This window comes from Vigna umbellata, chromosome 2, assembly GCF_029865625.1.
Source record: "Vigna umbellata cultivar VRB3 chromosome 2, Vumbellata_1.0, whole genome shotgun sequence".
NCBI lineage: Eukaryota > Viridiplantae > Streptophyta > Magnoliopsida > Fabales > Fabaceae > Vigna > Vigna umbellata.
Window position 1 is genome coordinate 22,110,781 of NC_142166.1, and position 19,138 is coordinate 22,129,918.

The 19,138-nt window shown below is 36.1% G+C and overlaps 6 protein-coding genes across 8 annotated transcripts; 5 read left to right on the forward strand and 1 right to left on the reverse strand.

Moving 5' to 3' along the window:
* The first annotated feature begins 1,858 nt into the window (after window positions 1-1,858).
* On the forward strand, window positions 1,859-4,625 carry LOC124848107 (protein kinase family protein). Of its 2 annotated transcripts, XM_047325731.2 has the most exons (8): window positions 1,865-2,306; window positions 2,474-2,591; window positions 2,670-2,728; window positions 3,572-3,636; window positions 3,745-3,838; window positions 3,905-3,985; window positions 4,064-4,175; window positions 4,270-4,625. In XM_047325731.2, exons 1-8 carry the CDS (start codon window positions 2,040-2,042, stop codon window positions 4,335-4,337), a joined length of 864 nt encoding a protein of 287 aa, XP_047181687.2. In that variant the 5' UTR covers window positions 1,865-2,039; the 3' UTR covers window positions 4,338-4,625. The 2 variants fall into 2 exon arrangements, with proteins under 2 accessions (XP_047181689.1, XP_047181687.2); XM_047325733.2 differs by lacking the exon at window positions 3,905-3,985 and having other exon boundaries at window positions 1,859-2,306.
* A 125-nt stretch (window positions 4,626-4,750) lies between these two features.
* On the reverse strand, window positions 4,751-11,958 carry LOC124848108 (TLD-domain containing nucleolar protein). Its single transcript, XM_088106418.1, has 7 exons — window positions 11,717-11,958; window positions 11,024-11,626; window positions 6,734-6,918; window positions 6,259-6,497; window positions 5,950-6,149; window positions 5,476-5,601; window positions 4,751-5,380 (listed from the first exon to the last, which is right to left on the reverse strand). The coding sequence occupies exons 1-7, from the start codon at window positions 11,870-11,872 to the stop codon at window positions 5,282-5,284; spliced, it is 1,608 nt and encodes a 535-aa protein (XP_087962544.1). The 5' UTR covers window positions 11,873-11,958; the 3' UTR covers window positions 4,751-5,281.
* On the forward strand, window positions 6,951-10,874 carry LOC148203624 (uncharacterized). Of its 2 annotated transcripts, XM_088106417.1 has the most exons (2): window positions 6,951-9,181; window positions 9,493-9,678. In XM_088106417.1, the coding sequence occupies exons 1-2, from the start codon at window positions 8,197-8,199 to the stop codon at window positions 9,528-9,530; spliced, it is 1,023 nt and encodes a 340-aa protein (XP_087962543.1). In that variant the 5' UTR covers window positions 6,951-8,196; the 3' UTR covers window positions 9,531-9,678. The 2 variants fall into 2 exon arrangements, with proteins under 2 accessions (XP_087962543.1, XP_087962542.1); XM_088106416.1 differs by having other exon boundaries at window positions 6,952-10,874.
* Window positions 11,959-12,718: 760 nt separating the features above from the next.
* Window positions 12,719-13,732, forward strand: LOC124848109 (uncharacterized). Its single transcript, XM_047325737.2, has 3 exons — window positions 12,719-12,978; window positions 13,059-13,147; window positions 13,413-13,732. Exons 1-3 carry the CDS (start codon window positions 12,819-12,821, stop codon window positions 13,539-13,541), a joined length of 378 nt encoding a protein of 125 aa, XP_047181693.2. The 5' UTR covers window positions 12,719-12,818; the 3' UTR covers window positions 13,542-13,732.
* An 841-nt stretch (window positions 13,733-14,573) lies between these two features.
* LOC148203625 (putative serine/threonine-protein kinase WNK6) lies at window positions 14,574-16,184 on the forward strand. The gene is made up of 4 exons (XM_088106419.1): window positions 14,574-15,165; window positions 15,322-15,428; window positions 15,532-15,569; window positions 15,935-16,184. The coding sequence occupies exons 2-4, from the start codon at window positions 15,327-15,329 to the stop codon at window positions 16,182-16,184; spliced, it is 390 nt and encodes a 129-aa protein (XP_087962545.1). The 5' UTR covers window positions 14,574-15,165; window positions 15,322-15,326.
* A 96-nt stretch (window positions 16,185-16,280) lies between these two features.
* On the forward strand, window positions 16,281-18,280 carry LOC124848110 (putative serine/threonine-protein kinase WNK7). The gene is made up of 4 exons (XM_047325740.2): window positions 16,281-16,479; window positions 16,606-16,763; window positions 16,843-17,296; window positions 17,380-18,280. Exons 1-4 carry the CDS (start codon window positions 16,287-16,289, stop codon window positions 18,153-18,155), a joined length of 1,581 nt encoding a protein of 526 aa, XP_047181696.2. The 5' UTR covers window positions 16,281-16,286; the 3' UTR covers window positions 18,156-18,280.
* The last annotated feature ends 858 nt before the right edge of the window (window positions 18,281-19,138 follow it).

Genomic DNA, 19,138 nt, shown 5'->3' on the forward strand with positions numbered 1-19,138 from the left:
GGACTTTTATCAAACACTTTGTAAATTAAAAGTGCAGAGATAGAGAAAATCACACGAAATGTTTTATCCTGATTCGAATCAAAAAGATTCTACGTCCAGTCGTTAATCACTATAAACAGTGATTAACCTTTTTCACTAAAATATAGTTTTACAAATTACAATAAGATAAACAAATATTAAAGAACAGAAAACACCTTCCTTCGACAAACAAACGGAAGAACTTCAGCTCAATTAACTTGAAGAGAACTGCTTCGACCTTATACACACTAAGCGCAAGCTTCTCTTTTTCACAAAACTTGATTTGAGCACACTAACACTTGAGAACTTCCGCAAACTTTTTCTGTATTCTCAAATAACTTAGTTTAAACCTATAAGAGGTTTAGTAAAATGTATATATACCCCAGGGGTTAGAAACTGAAAAGGCAACTCCCAACTGTCAGTGATAATCGATTATATCAAGTGATAATCGATTATTTGTGTCCGTTATGGGGTTTTCAAAAGGTGATAATTGATTATCTTGAGGAATAATCGATTATTTGCGCAACTTGGACAATATTGAATCAGACAAAGATAATCAATTATTTTGAGCAATAATCGATTATTTACAAGAGCAATTATTTTCTAAACAGGCTCGTGATAATTGATTATTACACCAAATAATCGATTATCTGCGCAAAGACTCTCTAAACAGGAAAACTTCAAAGTGTTCTTACATCGTCAAAGTTATTCCTATACAATTTCTTCTACAAAATGCTTTGAATGTAAATACAACAAGAGTCTTCAATTCTTCATCTTGTAACATCATCAAAACTTTAATAGCTTCAAGATACCAATGCTCCCCATTGGTAACACTGACGGTGGTGGTGGAAAGGGAGAGGATGCGTGAAGAAGCTTCGTGATTTGGGTCTGGGTGTTGTGCGTTTTTTGGGTTTGATTATTTGTGGGTTTCTGGTGATCTCTGCGACAGTTGGTTGTGGTGTGGCGGCAAGGGTGACGCAATTTGCTCCATCGTGCAAGTTTTCAGTGTGGTGGTTGCTATGGTTGATGGTGATGCTTAGGCTAGGTGGAGTATGGTTGAAGGTCGTGGTGTGGTGGTTTCTACGACGGCTAGCAGTGACCATGAGGGTGGCGACATAAGGAAGGAGAAAGGTTTCTTTTTGGAGAATATGATACTGACGTAACAACAGTTGTAGCAATGGTGATGAGTTGACATGTTCTGAATTTAATACACAATGACATGTCATCTAAAAAAATTACATCTCAACATCTGTTAGCATTGTCTGTCAACACTTAACGAAAATGACTTAATTATTACGATTTTACAAAATTTAAAACCAAATTGAGACGGTTTTCAACAACGACTCACTTGATATTTCATCCGAAGGTTTAAAGCAAATTTTTTTCAACTTATAAAACTGTCTATGACTATCAATTATAGATAATTATAAATTAAATATTGTTAAAAATACCAATTGCACATACAGAAAGACTACTTAAAAATATTTCTAATCCCATACGTAATTTTTCCTATACCCTTTTACTCATAAAAGTACGAAGTTTAGAAAGAAAAAAAAACATTGTATTAATATGCTGGTGGAAGTGCTTATTAAACAATTTTTTCCTCTTTCTATCTCAATTTAATACATTCTCACAAACTATTTTTTTTTTCATCACAAATTTTATTTTATATGAAATATTTTTCTTTGTATACTTTTTACTGGCGAAGTAGATTTTTATTTTTGAGAAGGAGACTTGCTTCCTCTGCAAAACTGGAAGGTTATATGGATGCAATCACACTTATAAAAGTAAGTTGAAATTCATTTCATCCACTCGGTTCATTAATAGAAAAAAGTTTTAAATTAGGCTGTAGTTGATAAGACTAAATTAATAAAAACACTAAATTTTAATACTTGGATGCAATATGAAAAAGAAAATTACAATTATGACAATATAGTTTGAGTTTTTCCAAAATTAGAAGTTTCTACAGGTAGAAAACGAGGATTGGGAAGAGAAGAAGAAAGAAGGGTCATTGAGGAGGAATGGAATGCGAAGGGAAATTCAGAGAGAAATTGGTGAAGGTGGTGGGAGTGGGAAAACTCTGCTATCTTTTGAAAGCGAAAATCGGAGAGGGTTCATACTCCTTAGTGTGGAGAGCGGAGCAGAGACAAACCGGCGATGACGTGGCGGTGAAGCAGGTCTTCCTCTCCAAACTCAACCCTCGCCTCAAGGCTTGTTTGGATTGCGAGATCAACTTCTTGTCCTCTGTTAACCACCCCAATATTATTCGTCTTCTTCACTTCTTCCAGGTTCTATTTTCTTTCCCGTTTTCGTTGCTCTGGTGGTTTCCCCCCCTTTTATTTAGTAACCCTTTTTTGTTAATTTTGATTTTGAAACCGAATAAGTTGAAAAGATTATGACTTTATTTGTTGGGAGGGTTGACGTTGGTTGAAGCTTGTTTTTTTCTGGTGGTCAGGATGATGGATGTCTGTACCTTGTCCTTGAGTTTTGTGCTGGAGGCAACCTAGCTTCTTATATTCGAAGCCATGGAAGAGTTCAACAACAAACTGCTAGAAAATTCATGCACCAGCTTGGTAACTTTTATTTGCATTTTTGGTTTGTTGTAATACTGCCTTTGATGGCACTATAACATGAACTGAAGTTTGATGCAGGCTCTGGTCTCCTAGTATTGCACTCTCACGGCATCATTCACAGAGACTTGAAACCGGAGGTAGGAATGTGATGTTTGTTTTCCGGACATAGAATTGGGTTCAGTACATTTTCAAAAATGGAAAAGAGCTTCAGTAGTTTTTGTTACTAATTTTGTTCAAAATGCTTCAAAGTGGAATTTATGTGGAGACGATTGTTTCAGATTAATTAATTTCATCTATGGGTAAATATAAATATACAGAGTGCAATCAGTTATTGTCGAATTTTTCACTGGAATAAATGAATATGAGGGCACTACAGTTAAGTTAAATATTTTGATCACGTTCTTTTGCTTAGTTTTGAATTTGTAAGTTTACAACATTAACTACCAGTTTTGAATTTGGAACTTTTACTATTGAGCAGGCCTTTTAATTTTGTTATTCTGCTAGTAGCAACTATTCAAACTTAGAAGCGGTTCAGAATTTAAGACTACTTGCCTCTTAAATAATTGAAAAATGTTAAACTAGGAATATGCTTTTGTGAAACAACTTATAGACAATTTGAAGTAAAATTAGTTGTGTTTTGTTAATTACCACTTACTCTTCAAACCATACTGTTTCTCATTCCAAGTTTGGTTGATTGTGACGCATTTGTACAGAATTTCATACAAGAGCTTTTTTCTAAATAACTCTGATGTAAATACCCTACATTAAACTGATGACAAAACTTGAAATGATTTCAGGCAAGTCTGTTAAGGGCCAAAATTCTGGAAAAACTATAAAAAGAGGAAATTACAGACCTTTTCTCATAATGGCTTGTTCTAGTTGCATGGAAAATGATTCTCTTATTGATAATCAATCTATAGTGACTATCATTTTGAGATCAGTAGCAAATTTTGTTTGCTTTGGTGCTATTGTTAAACCAGAACATTTTGCTATCAAGCCATGAGGGTGATGCAAAGCTAAAGATAGCCGATTTTGGTCTCTCAAGGTACTTTGTTGGTTTAGGGGAATGAAAAGGGACAGGAAAAAAATTTATTCATTTTGTTTTCCATATATTATTCTCACCAAATTGACAGCATTTTCATAAAATGTGGAGGACTGTGCGCCCAGGTGAATATGCGGAGACAGTTTGTGGTTCTCCGTTGTACATGGCTCCAGAAGTTCTTCAGTTCCAGAGATATGATGACAAGGTATAAACTGTTCTTTCTTTCAACATTAGCTATGTTTGTTTACTGAAATATACTTAATTAATATAGGCAGACATGTGGAGTGTTGGAGCTATTCTTTTTGAGCTTCTAAATGGATACCCACCTTTTAATGGCAAAAATAGTGTTCAGGTAGCACCATAAATTTGAACTACTAATATTAAAATATATCTGTCCGTGACCACTGCTAATGCAAAATGCTGATTTCAGGTGCTGAAAAACATCAGATCCTGCAACTGTCTTCCATTTTCTCAACTTATTCTTTCAGGATTGGATCCGGACTGTCTTGATATTTGTTCAAAGCTACTACACTTAAATCCAGGTTGTGCACTTTTTTTTTATTTAACATGTTTTCTTATTCTTTCAATTTCCAGTGCTCATCAGTTTATTTGTGAACCATTCTCACTATGTTGCAGTGGAACGCCTATCTGTTGATGAATTTTATTGGCATAGTTTTCTACAAAGAAAAGTGAGGAGAACATGACAGCAATACCACCATAGTTTTCACTATCTTTCTATAGCCGCTGTCTTCAAAGCTACCAAAATCATCAATAGAAGTTAATGTCATTGCCGTTTCATTCCCAACTCTGTTTCCCCTCTCTGGACATTGGATAAGTGTATATATATATATATGTATAAACTTGTACTGTTTTCTTTATTGCTTGCAACTTGTGAGCTTAGAAAAATTATTTTTTAGTTTCAATTCAATGCGCCTAGAGTTGTGGGCCTATGTAACGCTTTTTATTGTGATATTTAATCCTTTGATGTTGTAGTCCTGGTGTGTGTGTGTGTATATATATATATATACTTTTATAACCCAAACAGCAGCCATCTCCAGCTACTATCTAATGGGTACACGATGAGATTTCGTTCACTTAAATGGGCAAACCATCGATATGAAACGTCAAAGGAAAATTCCAAACAATGTAGCAATATCAAACTTATTAATACACAACTGTTACAGAAGTTTGGCGTGATGAATTTTTTACTGAAAGGTAAAATAAAGTCTAAACGAAAGGCTAATATGTTGCTGAACACCAATGATAGTGCAGTATGCCTAAAATTTCCACTTATCAATATACACTGGACAAAGCTACAATCTCGTTCGACGATTTCTGCAATCTGGGTGTCACACTATCAGCCATGTTTCTCGTTTGACATGTAAGCGAACATAATGGTGTGGAACGATGAAAAAGAGGGATATCTCACACTCCTAATGCGATACCTCTATCCCATTTGACTATACAGTAAACATACATAAACCCCATCTACTTTTAATATACACCTTCTCTGTGTTCTGTACAGCCACTTGAGGATCACAAGTCTGAAGAATAATGATCAGTCACAACATAAAGGATGAAATTCATTACACGCTTGTGCCTGCCAAATATTGCACTAAGCAATGCAATGCAACATTAGTGATACAACTCAGCGGTCTTCCCTTCGAACAGCATTTGGATCCGACATCATGTCCATCATCATTTTCTCAGGTGAATCCTCCCAATTTGCAAAGGTCTTCAAGTCAACCTACAAAATATAATTGACAAAAATTTTATTGCTGTTTGATTTATCAAAGTTAATATTTGTAACAACTAATCTGAGAACGAGATAAGGTAAGATACTTTTCTTCTTTGCTCGGTGAAAAGTTCTTCTCTCTTTTTGTAAGAGTTCTGCACTGCCTTCGCTTCTTTCCCTCCAAATCCCCAAACTTCAATTTCTGAAATTATACCCTCAACGGGTAGGAAACCCTGAAACATAAGCCAACAACAGCTCATACAAGGAATCGTCGAGTCAAGTTCAGTTTTTTATTGGTTAATAGCCATGATTCTTTTAACCAAAACTCTCAAATATTTCTGAATTTTCAACATCAGCGAAATATAATAGAATGCATTACCATGGTATATAATGACAGGAAAATTACAGCATGCCAGCATGGAAGAGTTCACAAGATAATTAATTGTTTTAAGATGACTTTAAAAATGTTTACATCAGAGAACATACAGAATCAGCAATTTTTTATGTATGCATTAATTGATACCGGGTTACATGTTTTATAACTGCACTGCCAGTATATCCATTTAGCAATAGAATTATACCTGATCTGGAAGGAGGGATCCACTCCGGTAAGTTTTGTCCACAGAATGATGGCGAACAGTCACTTTCGAAAAATCTTCATCTACAAATATTCTCTCATTTCCCGGAGTTCCTCCAAATGCAAGACCAACTGGCTTTGGGTGCGGTTGGTAAACTTTACCAGTAGGACGCAAGTGGCTATAAACAAAATTCTTTTCCTTACCTGTCAGTGGTAACATACGTAATTGGTTTCATTGTTTCAAAAAATTTGTTCAAGTCCCCGCCAAAAGAGAGGAAACAGGAAAAGGAACATTGTCACGCCTAATACCTACCAATAGGTGGAAACACGTGAAACACTGGACCAATAGAATATAACCATCCAGAGTTTCCATAGAATATATCTTTACTTTCAAAAGCTTGATGTGTTAGAGCACCTATAACCCATTTCCTATCAACAGAATTTCCTTCACGAGGTTCTCCTGAACTTGCAGATATCAAAATTAACAAAGGACCTTTGTAACCTTCAACATGTGACCAAAATCTGCCAAGGCCTCTTCCATGAGTGGATGACCTATAACAGAATACAGTTTGATGTCAATAGACATTTCTGTTTCCAGCAGGTAAGTCTGCCAACGAAATTACGAATGTTGGAGTGCAATCAGCAAGCCTAGGCTATATCGATAGACAAAAAAACTAGGAAAGCATCATAATAGAAACTTTTTCCCTCATTTTGACTGAAAAAGAATAAAAATAACAAGTGACCAGAACTATTAAAGCACAACAGGATTGAGGGTCAGTGATGCAAACCTATAAACAAGGTTATCACCAATTCCACTTCCATTGCTTATAAATGCGCCAGAAATTTCTTCACTTACTCTACTTTTGTTGGTGATAGAAACTGCCCAAGCCCTTCCTTGGGTCAAAAGATGATGGTGTGCAGATATTGATGAAATATCTCCAGGAGAGGAGGAATTAGAGGGTGCCAATTCAACCTGCCATTCAGCCAAAGAATAGTTGATCTTACAACATCTAGGAACCATATGCAGCATATTTTTCTCTGACATAACAAACGAGAGTGCTTTCCCAACTTGTTTCAGTTAATAATATGATAAGAAATAAAAACAGACTGGCAATGATAAAGGAATCTATATAATAATAACAATGAAAATGCGAAATAATTTGATAATTACATTGTTTTTCTCTGCACATGATAAATGAATAATATCTGTACCAATGATTACAAACCTAAGAATTTTCAGCATTCAGACAATAGAACAATGTCGTATAATTCTTTAGGACATTATACTAATAATTAATCAGATGAAAAGAGAACTGAACTTACCAAACACAAAGGAAAAATGAATTAGAAATTTACATAATTACTTCAACTGGTATGTGGAACTTTTGTCATATACCGCAGTGAAGGTATAGGAAAAATGCTTAATTTTGTTAAATTATTCAAAGGCAAGACAGCTGAGTTTCTCTTTTTCTCAAGAAGAAAACAGAATAAAAAATTACTCAATATTCCAATACATCGATAAAAGAAAGTTGAAATAGTCCCTGAAAGTAGGAAAGTGTGAAACAAGCCTCTGTTTGGTTCCAAATAACAAATTTCACCTGAGTTTTCAATTGAACTTACTTGAATTTTTGAAAAGTCCAAATACGGGCACGAAAAGGCAAAATTGAGTGTAACTTGTAGACACAGCAGAATTTTAGTATAAATTGTTAGATATTAAGATGTGTGTTTTTGTTATTTGGGCTTAGTCTATTCTGTATTAGGGCATTGGCCCATATCTTACAATATAAATAAACTACCCTATGTGTATGCTAAACACACAAGGGATATTTTCTCCCAATCTTCTCTATTTCTCATATGGTATCTAGAGCACAGGAATAGTTCCAGTCAACTCCACGGTCTCCGGCACCTATCACTGTCGCCGTCGTCACCGCCGCCGCCGTCGCAGCCGCCGTCGCCGCCGCCGCCGCCGTCGCCGCCGCCGCCGCCGGAGTTCCAGAATCGACCGGCGACCACACCATCGGGATCGTCTCGGCCGGGCGACCACCGTCGCACGAAGATCGCGGCGATCGGAGCACCCACGCGCCGCCACGCGCCGCCGCAAGATTCGCCGCTGCCGCCGCGCGTGCCGGCGCGTCGCCGGAGCTTTCCGCCGCCGATCAGCACCGCCGTGATCGCCTCCTCGCCCTCTTTCCGGATCTGTGGTCGTTGCGTCAATCGGAGCACTTTGAATTTTTAGGGTTTCTCCCTCTCTATGGCGTCTTCCTCGTCTACAAACACCTCTGTTGGTGGCTCATCTTCTGATCCCTCAATATATACCAATTATGTGAATGTACACTTGTCCATTGACAAGTTAGATGGCACAAATTATGCAACATGGGCGTCCGACATCAAACTTTGGTTGAAGAGTCAGGGGTACTTAGATCATCTTACTCAAAATGTGACTATTGCTCCCATAGATGACACTTCCCGCTGGATGAAAATTGATGCTCAGTTATGTATTGTTATAAAGTCCACCATTCACTCCTCACTGAAACAAATGTTTCGATCCTATGAAACATGTTCAGAAGTATGGGCACAAGCGAAGTTGTTATACACCAATGACACTCAGCGTCTTTATGGTGTTTGTCAGGACCTATTAACTGTTATTGGTCCGCGCAATCCTGGTCCCATGGCAGATTATTTGGGTAAAATTCATGCCCTTCTTCATGACTTTAATGATATATTACCTCCTGCTTCCACTCCTGCTGAAGAATTGGAACAACGGTCAAAGTTCTTCATGTTGTTGGCATTATACGGACTCTCTGATGATGTTTCTCATGTCCGTGATCAGATTTTGGGTTCTCCTGTCATACCCAACTTTACTTCTACTTGTTCTGCTCTTTTGCGTATACCGAGCAAACCCGTCACTGAGACATCCTCCCATACTGATGATTCCTCTGTTATGGCTGCTCAACGTGATGATCGAAGTCGGTCTCGCAAGCCAAGTAAAGGACGTCCAAAATGTGACCATTGTGGCAAGTTAGGCCACAAGATTGATAAATGTTATGCTCTCCATGGACGTCCTCCTCGATCTGTAGCAATGGCAAATTCTGATCCACCTCCCCGATCACCGTCTGCAGACCATCCTACTTCATCTAATACCATAGACAAACCTGCACTCTTCAACGAATTTCTCAGATGGTATGAGGATCATCAGCACTCTGGTTCCACTACATCTGCATCTGTTGCACGTACAGGTACACCTTTTGTTGGTCTAACTCACTCTCTCGGACCTTGGGTCCTTGACTCAGGCGCCACTGATCACATCACCGGTAACAAGTCTTTGTTTTCTTCCTTGTCATGTCCTGATAATTTACCCTTGGTAACAATGGCTGATGGGTCTAGAGTCTCATCTCATGGTATTGGTACTGTTAATATTTTTCCATCCATATCCATTGATCATGTACTTTATGTCCCTGGGTCTCCCTTCAACTTACTGTCCATTAGTCGTTTAACTCGCACTCTTAATTGTGTTATTTCATTTACTAAAGATTCTGTTTGGTTGCAGGACCGGAGTTCGAAACACATGATTGGCACAGGATGTGAGTCTCATGGCCTTTATCATCTTCGTCCTTCTCCACATGTTGGCGTAGTCATGGAGTCACCATCCCTTCTTCATGCTCAGTTCGGTCATCCTAGTCTTGCCAAACTACAACAACTTGTAAAACAGTCTCCTCGGGCCTGGTTTGGTAAATTCAGTTGTGTTGTTCAACAATTTGGTATGTCTCGCAGTGAAGCGGATCATTCAGTGTTCTATCGCCACTCGAGTGCTGGATGTATCTACTTAATAGTGTATGTCGATGATATTGTTCTCACAGGAAGCGACTATCTTGGCATCTCTCAGATGAAACAACACCTTTGTCATCATTTTCAAACCAAAGATCTTGGCAAACTTCGGTATTTTTTGGGTATTGAAGTAGCACAATCCAGTGATGGTATTGTCATATCTCAGAGGAAGTATGCGTTAGACATCTTGGAGGAAACAGGGTTAATGAACTGTAAATCTGTTGAGACACCTATGGACCCTAACATCAAACTCCTACCAAATCAGGGGGAGCCTTTCTCAGATCCTGAACGGTACAGAAGACTAGTTGGTAAATTAAACTATCTTACTGTTACGCGTCCTGACATTTCCTTCGCAGTTAGTGTGGTGAGTCAATTTCTAAACTCCCCATGTGAAGACCATTGGGATGCAGTTGTTCGCATACTGAAGTATATTAAAAGATCACCTGGGAAAGGTTTGCTATATGGCCCCAACAACGATACAAAAATCGTTTGTTATTCAGATGCTGATTGGGCTGGTTCCCCTTCTGATAGGAGGTCTACTTCTGGATATTGTGTCTCTATTGGTGGCAACCTGATATCTTGGAAAAGTAAGAAGCAAAGTGTTGTGGCAAGGTCCAGTGCAGAAGCAGAATATAGAGCTATGGCATCAGCTACTTGCGAGCTTGTGTGGCTTAAACAATTGTTGAGTGAATTGAAATTTGGAGATGTCACTCACATGATACTTATATGTGATAATCAAGCTGCTCTCCATATTAGCTCTAATCCTGTCTTCCATGAGAGAACCAAACACATTGAAGTTGATTGCCATTTCATTCGAGAAAAAATCATATCCGGAGATATCAAGACTGAGTTTGTTAATTCAAGCAACCAGTTGGCAGACATATTCACTAAGTCCTTACGAGGACCTAGAATTGATTATCTTTGTAACAAGCTTGGAACATATGATTTATATGCTCCAGCTTGAGGGGGAGTGTTAGATATTAAGATGTGTGTTTTTGTTATTTGGGCTTAGTCTATTCTGTATTAGGGCATTGGCCCATATCTTACAATATAAATAAACTACCCTATGTGTATGCTAAACACACAAGGGATATTTTCTCCCAATCTTCTCTATTTCTCATATAAATAAACGAGAAGCCAATGTAATCATGTCTCATGGAGTAAAGAAATCAACAAAACTTAACCCAACGTAGTAGTTATAAGGCAAAAAATCACAATGATCACTGAAGCCATCGAACAAACACAAAACTTACCCCATCATTTGCTGCTATTTGTAGTCTAGCATTAAAATACAGTCTCAAGCAATCAGGGAGGCAGGGCACGGTACTCATAACCCACGTTACGAACTTCCCTGCAGGAAGCTGAACCTCCAAGCTCGAGATATCACAATCCCACACATCGAAAGCACCCTCAACTTGGCCACACGATGTGATCACCGACAACACCAAATGATTCAGATCCGGTAGGCTTAGATTCCCTTCCCCCTTCAAGTTTCTGGAACCCCACGACAGAGCCCAACACAGGGCAAGAAGCAAAAACACGTCCCTAGGAAAAAGGTGGCCGTTAATCTTACAATCAGTATCCCCTGATTCAAACTCCAAATGAATAGGTACATTCGCACTTTCTGAGATAACCACGAATACTCTCAAGAGCATGTTTAGCGAAACCGACGAGGACACCCTCGAACAGCACTTGTTGTAACTCTTAACAAATGCAACCCAGTCTATTCCCCCTTTATCGGGCACGAAAAATTGATCCACTAGGGTTGAGCCTAGGTGATCCAACATCACCGTTAACGAATCTGGCACGTTGCTTCCGGAACAACTTCGATCTTCTCCAGCCAAATTAAAGCGTTGCTGAACACAACGAGCTTGCACGTCATCAATTAGAAAGGAACAAAAAAAATGATCGAGAACGAGAAGGTTCTTATGCATTTTGAATTGTACCTGTAGATTTTCCAAAGAAACGGCGTTTGTTTGGGGATTGGCGAGCTTGGAGAAAGCTTTCTCAAGCATTGGAAGAGCTCCAGTAGAGGCTGCCACGGATTCCGCCTCGCTCTGCTCCTCCGAAACCCTCGGCTCCGATGAAGTGGACGCTCCCATCGCTGGCGTCGCGTCGCGTCGCAAAGATCGGATTGAGTTTGTATAATGTTCTGGTAGTTTCTCGTCAGAATAATTGGAAAGATTAATCTCTAGATTTAAATAGCATAGGGTCACTATTAGTGTTAATAATTTTAAATTAGTTCAATTATTAATTTAATCCTTACACCTGTCTTTTACTCTTCAGTTTTCAGTTTTGACTTAAATTTTATATAGATTTCCCTCTCCCTGTGTTGTTCTTGTTAAGAACTCGTGGATTTGTATGACTTTGTTTGCCGTATGTCTTTTTAAGTCATGTGTCCCAAACCGAATAACATAACACGTAAAGTTATATGGTTTATAATATAGTATTTTATTACATGATATTAAGTAGAAGGAAATCAGTAGTTTTCCAACTAATGTTTTTATTATTTTATATATATATTTATCTGTTTCTTTTTTTAAGGCATAAAATGTTTCTTTTCTGTCACGGGCTTTCTTAAGTTCATTGCATCAGAGACTACATGTTACATACAATTTAATTAAAATCTTATTAACAATTCTGTTAGTCCTCTTAAAAAATATATTTGATGAATCTAGATCAAGCAATGGTAATTATATAATTATCAGTGATGAAAAATATATAACGGCAATCGAGAATGTAATAATATCATGACTCTTTTTTTTTCTGTTGTAAAAGAAACTTCCATAAATTTAATAATCCATTTGAAAAAAAGGTTCGATAATATTATCAAAAAAGTCCAATACTTTTTATGTATAATATTAAAAGAATAAATTTATATATAATATTAAAACGATAAAGTGCGTGGAAGTGGAGTAAATTAATAATAATAACTTTTTAATCCCATGCAGCAAACTGCATCTTATAATCGGTACTCTCACGCATCATAAAATTAAGAAGAGAAGGACGGCGTTCCTTGTACGCAACGGAAAGGCGTCGTTTTAAATTATGCCGCCGGCGAAGAAGGGAAAAGCAAAGGCCGAGCCTAGGGTAACGCCGCCGACGGAGAAACCTAACGAATTTCCGTCTTGTATTCGCTGCGTGCCTCCTTCCTCCGTCGCCGTAACCATCCACGCCAAACCTGGTTCCAAATCTGCATCCGTAACCGGTCTTTTTCAATCTCAATCTATCTAGCGTTTCTACGATTTTAGTTGATAAATGCGATTTTAATATTTTTTCAATAATTAGATATTAGCGATGAAGCGGTGGGAGTTCAAATCGACGCACCTGCCAGGGATGGCGAAGCAAATGCAGCTCTTCTCGATTTCTTCAGCTCTGTAAGTTCCGATTTCTGATTGTGACATTTTCATTTGTATGGTATTATTCTATCCATGCGGTGGGCGATCAAAAGGTGTAATTGCATATATTTGGTGTCTATAGTTCCAAACAAAATTTAGTCTACATTTGAAACATTTTCTACTAATTTTTATGTATATTATTATTTTTAATTTTTTTAATCTCTTCATATGCCATTTTAATTCTTTATTAAAATGAAAAAAAAAACATATTTTAAAGTTTTAAGAGTAAAATATTAATTTACAGGTTTTAGGTGTGAAACGAAGACAAGTCTCTATAGGCACAGGTTCTAAGTCGAGAGATAAAACGGTGATCGTGGAAGATGTGACTCAGCAATATGTTTTTGATGCTTTGGATAAAGTCTCGAAGCAGTAGTGATGTTTTATTGATGAGGAGGCATCTTGCTGTTATTATTATTATAATTAATATCTGTTAGAAGAGTAATATAGTGGTAGTGTTGCAGTGAAGAGCCTTGTATTTGTTTTATTTTGGTTTTTTCCTTCATAGTGTATACTTTGACAACTTGATGGAGTGCATGTTTGGATTCAATTCAATTCTTCTATTCATTCCAATTCCATAAATGTCTGTTAGCTTCATATGTGTTTGAGTATCAGAAATGGTTTTGTTTGTGGGAAGGCTCAAGAGTTTCATTGTTTCAGAGGAAATAGAAGGGAAGGGATTAAATGACTTTTTTATGACTTTTATATTTCATTTCAAATTCAATAACTTTATTGATTTTTTAAATGCTATACATTATTAATTTATCTCTTACTATTCATTTCGGGCACCAATGTTTCTTAAACTTAACTCATAAAAACTGTTCTAAAGAGGATGGAAGTAACATGGAACGAATTAACTTCCATTTTTTTTGCACTGTAAATAATTATATCCTTTCCAAGTAAGATATTGATTTCATTGCTAGACATGAAGTCACTTTTTAAAACTTAATTAATTTTTAATAACATTTTAATAAATAACAATTTTAAATCTTATTAACAGTATAAACGATTTTTAGTTCATGTTAAAATGTCTTCATATAATTCATTTATTATCTATTACCTTATTTTTCATTAATTTGAAACAATTGTATAGAAAACTGTTTACTCTTTTTTTTTTCTATTCTTTTATTATATATATTCCTCCTATTTCTATCATTTCTTTTTTTTTTGGTTTTTCCTCTCTATACCACTTACCAATCTAAAGAAGGGACAAATGTAATTAAGTCTAGAAATACCTATGCTAAAGCACAACCAAATTCTTTCCTATTTATTCTATTCTTATTTTTTTCCCTTGCTATTCATTTCATTTCAATCCCATCAGACTTGTTTTTATTTTTTATAAGAATTAGTTAATGAGTGATACTTTTCGCTTGGTTTATTATAATGAATTTTAATGAAATCAATTTTGAAAGTTTATATTTTCATAAAAAATAAGAAAAATAATTTTCAACGATAAAATAAAGAAGACTATTTTCTAAAAAACTAAAATTCGTTGCGAAGCGTTGATGTCTTCTCGAATTGCCCATGTAGCGATGACATGTTTGACTGAAAACGTATAGAAAGCGACTATAGATGGGGAATTTATATACAGTCTGAAAAAAAAAAAGGAAGAAATATTTGTGGAGAAATAATTAGTATTACTATATGTGAATAACAATAGGAGAAGAGAATGATGATGGAGAAGAGCAGAGGAGTATTTGTTGGTGGGAGAAGGATAAAGCACAAATAGGGGTTGTATTTGAAACTAGTGTCTTGCAAATTAATTTTGGCTGTTTTTAGTTAGAGAGAGAAAGGGAAGAGATAGGTGTTTGTGTTGGAAGACAAAGTTGTGGCATGCGATTTATTGACACAATTTCATCCTATATGCATTTGGGTTTCATTCTCGTTTCCCCCTCTATTTCTTTGCATTTGGGTTTCATTCTCTCTCTGATGTCCTTTTCTCTCTCTAAATTCTATGGAATTCCTCCGGAGAGGCTAAGCTTAGATGATCCTGTTCTAAGGTACATTTTATTAATTCCTTTATTCACCAAAAAACATATGCATTCATTTCTTTATCTGATTGCCTTCAACTAACTTATATCTATAATATTTGGGTTTTTCAACTTTTTACCAAAAAACTTGTCATTAATTATTTTGATTCCAACTATTTGAAGCAGTATAGATGAGTTTGGCAGGCACAGAAAGCTCAGAGGAGGGGGCAGGCCTTCTAGAGCCTCCTGATCCCAATATTGTTGAAATCGATCCTACTAATCGCTACACTAGGGTATGAAATGGAATTATGTGATTTTTTTCTTACTTCCTCCCAAGAAAAAATTAGCAATGGATTAATTTCAATTTAGCAATTGTTTTTTCTGTATTCATAACAGTATAAAGAGGTTATCGGCCAAGGAGCTTTCAAGACTGTGTATCCTTTATTTTAAGATCTTATCAATGTGTCTTTTTTATTATAGTTCGGTTCTTATAGTAGCACTTCACTAGTAATCTAATTCCTTCGCTTTAAGGCTTAATGTTTTTTGTCTGTAAAATTGAAAGACATATTGAATGCCCTGCTCAATCTAGAACATAATGCATGAAATTTTCCATTAGGATCGGTCTAATGGGGCATGATTGGGTAGTTCACATAAGGTTCTAAATTCAAACCTTAGCACCATTGTACACACATAAATAGTGCATGACATTCTTTGGGTCTAATTTTTATGTTAAGAATTTTATTTTTTTAGTGAAATTTATGTCGATATGCAAACTTTTCCTTTATTTATGATTAATTAGTTACAAGGCATTTGATGAAATTAATGGACTTGAAGTTGCATGGAGCCAAATTCATATTGATGAGGTATTACAGTCACCTGGTGGCCCAGATAGGCTGTACTCAGAAGTGCATCTCTTGAAGTCAGTTAAGCACGATAACATCTTGACTTTCCATAATTCTTGGATTGATGATAAGCACAGGACTATGAACTTGATTACTGAGTTATTCACCTCAGGGAACCTCAGACAGTGTGTTCACTACCCTTTATAAATGCTTTTCATTTGATTCTTTTCCTTTTTGAATGACATCAACCTTTTGGTTAGTGGATTTGATGTATGATTTAGGTACAGCAAGAAACACAGGAGGGTTGACATGAAGGCTGTTAAAGGATGGGCAAGGCAAATTTTAAATGGTTTAAATTATCTTCACAGTCACAACCCACCTATTATGCATAGGGACCTGAAGTGTGATAATATATTCATCAATGGTCACCGAGGAGAAGTTAAGATTGGAGATCTAGGGTTGGCAACTCTAATCAAACAAACCAATGCCAGGAGTGTAATTGGTATGCTCTTCTGTTTTGTTGCATTTTCTTTTTTTGTAAATTTTCCATCCTTTCTATGATTATAAATAATCAATAATTTATTTGATTTCTACTCCAATTATATTTACAAATATGTAATCCTAGTAGGAACCCCGGAGTTCATGGCACCTGAACTGTATGATGAACATTATAATGAATTAGTGGACATATATTCTTTTGGGATGTGCATGCTTGAGTTGGTTACGTCTGAATATCCTTACAGTGAATGTAGAAACTCAGCTCAGATATACAAGAAAGTTTCATCTGTGCGTATTCTTATTGACAATGTACTTTTTCTTTAAGCAATTACTGGGATCCATGGTCATATATTATTTGATATTGCAGGGCATTAAGCCTGTTGCTCTTTCCAAACTCAAAAATCAAGAAGTAAAATCATTTATTGAGAAATGTCTTGTCCCAGCGTCTCAAAGACTGACAGCAAAGGAGCTTTTGATGGACAATTTTCTGCAAGTGACTGGTTCATTGAAGAATCGTCGTCTACCATTACCAGATATCGTTCTCCCTAAGTATGGAGCCTATGAAAATCGTTGTCTTATGTCAGAAGGTCCTGCTAGTACGCGTATTAGATCCATTTCAATGGATCTTGGTGATGCCACCGAGCAACCATTCACCACTTTACTTTATAATTCTGTTGATTCTGTTGATTCTCCTGATGATGTTTTGCCTTCTCCATGTGTTGAGATAAGAAGGTTAAAGGAAGGTGACATTTTTTTTCTAAAAGGTGAACAGAATGATCAAAAGTCTGTGTCATTAGTTCTCCGCATAGCTGATCAAAGTGGTTAGTTTAACTTACAGTTCTCTTAATAAGCATGTTTGGGATTTTTTGGTTGAAAGTTAAGTTATCTGGAAAAAAAAATGCAGGGCGGGCAAGAAATATCCATTTCATATTCTACATCAACAGTGATACTGCAATTTCAGTTTCAAGTGAAATGGTTGAGCAACTTGAACTGGCTGAGCACAATGTTAAATTCATAGCAGAGTTGATCGATCTATTATTGACCACATTGCTTCCTGATTGGAAACCTTGTGTACAAATTGATCATTTAGTTGCTTGTAATAGTAAATCATCTCATCCAAGTCAACAAACACGAAGCTCAAGAGATTCCATCCAAATTGTGTCTGGAGGTGGTCCAGGTCTCCCAATCTCACGTAGAAGATCAACAGATAAGGAGAACAAAGATAATGTCATTTCTGACAAGGTTTTATCTAATACAAGCATTAGTCTTCAAGGAGATGCAAAGATAGACGACTCTTGTTCTGAGACGTCACAAACTGGTGCAACATTTGACTTCAACGAAAAGCATTTTTCTACAGTTTCATTCATGTCTGCTAAATCAGGATTTACAGACTTTGACTTGCACAGAGTTAATAGTCAAACCTCACTTGTATCTGAATTCGAGGCTTCGTCTGAATATAGGAATTTTCCACGTGTGGAAAGCTATGGTACCATGAAATTCTTTAATTACCCTATGAATGCTCCCCCCTCCTTCAATGAAGCTGAGGATGAGTTGAGAATAGAGTTAGAGATGATTGAACAACAATATCAAGAAGCAATTAGAGATTTATCAAAAAGAAGATATCAGGCCATCACCGAGGCTAGGAGGAGGGTATCACATAAATTTCCAAACTTTAAATAATTACTTTCACTTTTCTAACATGTAGTAATTACTATTAGTGTCTTCTCCTTTATCAATATCCTTGTAAGTAACCATTGTAATTAGTGGGATATGGATGAAAAAGGGTTCTCTTATTAGTCATTGTAGCATGGAACTTTCGTTGAAAATATCTATTAAAAACGAATTTTACTAACAATGTTTCAAACATTCTCTAAAACTTCTCCTTCCAACATGCACACCAAATAGATAATCTTTGGTTAAAACATGCTAAATTACAATGCAACACATTTATGATTCATGTTTGATAATTATAAATTACAGTGGTTTAATTATTATAATTTTTAACAGAAAATGTTATTTTAACCATTCCAGTGCATAAAATGAATTTCACCTTTTATTGCAACCTTACTAAATTTGGAATAATAATTTTGATTGAACAGATATAAACACTACTAGAAATATTTACAAGTTAAAAGTAATACATTGTGGGAAGATTATGTAGTTTTTTTAAAATATTTGTATATCATTACTATTATTATATTATAAGTATAGACCTATTTTTACACTGAAAACACCATTACTACCGAATGATATTTCCAACTAACTAATAATTTGTTCCTATTTCAAAGAAATAGCTAAATAATTTCCATTGGAATTATTCTAGTTAATATTCACCACTTAAGGAGTCTTTTCCAACACTCGAATCGAATTAAAAAAATAAGTAAAGGGTACACATCAGTATTCATTTTCTTTAAACGACAAAACGTGGGAAAAGCATGCCTCATAGGTTTTAGATTCAATGAGTACCAATTGCCATCAATTTTTGAAATACAGCTGCAGTTATGGGCTCAAATCCAATTCCTAACTTTTAATTCGCTAAATTTTATCTTAATATATAAAAGAAATAAAAAATTAACTTTTGGTTAGTATTTGGACAGAAAGAGTAAATTAGAGAAACGGGGTGAGCTTAGTTGAAAGGTAGGTGTAGCTTGATATCATTATTT

Coding starts and splice junctions, on each gene's coding strand:
- LOC124848107 (XM_047325731.2), top strand. CDS start 2,040: ATGGAATGCGAAGGGAAATTCAGAGAGAAATTGGTGAAGGTGGTGGGA. Junction 3,637..3,744: donor GCCGATTTTGGTCTCTCAAG/GTACTTTGTTGG, acceptor TAAAATGTGGAG/GACTGTGCGCCCAGGTGAAT. Junction 3,839..3,904: donor TCCAGAGATATGATGACAAG/GTATAAACTGTT, acceptor TAATTAATATAG/GCAGACATGTGGAGTGTTGG.
- LOC148203624 (XM_088106416.1), top strand. CDS start 8,197: ATGGCGTCTTCCTCGTCTACAAACACCTCTGTTGGTGGCTCATCTTCT.
- LOC124848108 (XM_088106418.1), bottom strand. CDS start 11,872: ATGGGAGCGTCCACTTCATCGGAGCCGAGGGTTTCGGAGGAGCAGAGC. Junction 6,919..11,023: donor AAATAGCAGCAAATGATGGG/GTAAGTTTTGTG, acceptor GCTGAATGGCAG/GTTGAATTGGCACCCTCTAA. Junction 6,498..6,733: donor GGTGATAACCTTGTTTATAG/GTTTGCATCACT, acceptor ATTCTGTTATAG/GTCATCCACTCATGGAAGAG.
- LOC124848109 (XM_047325737.2), top strand. CDS start 12,819: ATGCCGCCGGCGAAGAAGGGAAAAGCAAAGGCCGAGCCTAGGGTAACG. Junction 12,979..13,058: donor CAAATCTGCATCCGTAACCG/GTCTTTTTCAAT, acceptor TTCAATAATTAG/ATATTAGCGATGAAGCGGTG. Junction 13,148..13,412: donor TTCTCGATTTCTTCAGCTCT/GTAAGTTCCGAT, acceptor ATTAATTTACAG/GTTTTAGGTGTGAAACGAAG.
- LOC148203625 (XM_088106419.1), top strand. CDS start 15,327: ATGAGTTTGGCAGGCACAGAAAGCTCAGAGGAGGGGGCAGGCCTTCTA. Junction 15,429..15,531: donor CTACTAATCGCTACACTAGG/GTATGAAATGGA, acceptor TATTCATAACAG/TATAAAGAGGTTATCGGCCA. Junction 15,570..15,934: donor CAAGGAGCTTTCAAGACTGT/GTATCCTTTATT, acceptor ATGATTAATTAG/TTACAAGGCATTTGATGAAA.
- LOC124848110 (XM_047325740.2), top strand. CDS start 16,287: ATGAAGGCTGTTAAAGGATGGGCAAGGCAAATTTTAAATGGTTTAAAT. Junction 16,764..16,842: donor TATACAAGAAAGTTTCATCT/GTGCGTATTCTT, acceptor TTGATATTGCAG/GGCATTAAGCCTGTTGCTCT. Junction 17,297..17,379: donor CCGCATAGCTGATCAAAGTG/GTTAGTTTAACT, acceptor AAAAAAATGCAG/GGCGGGCAAGAAATATCCAT.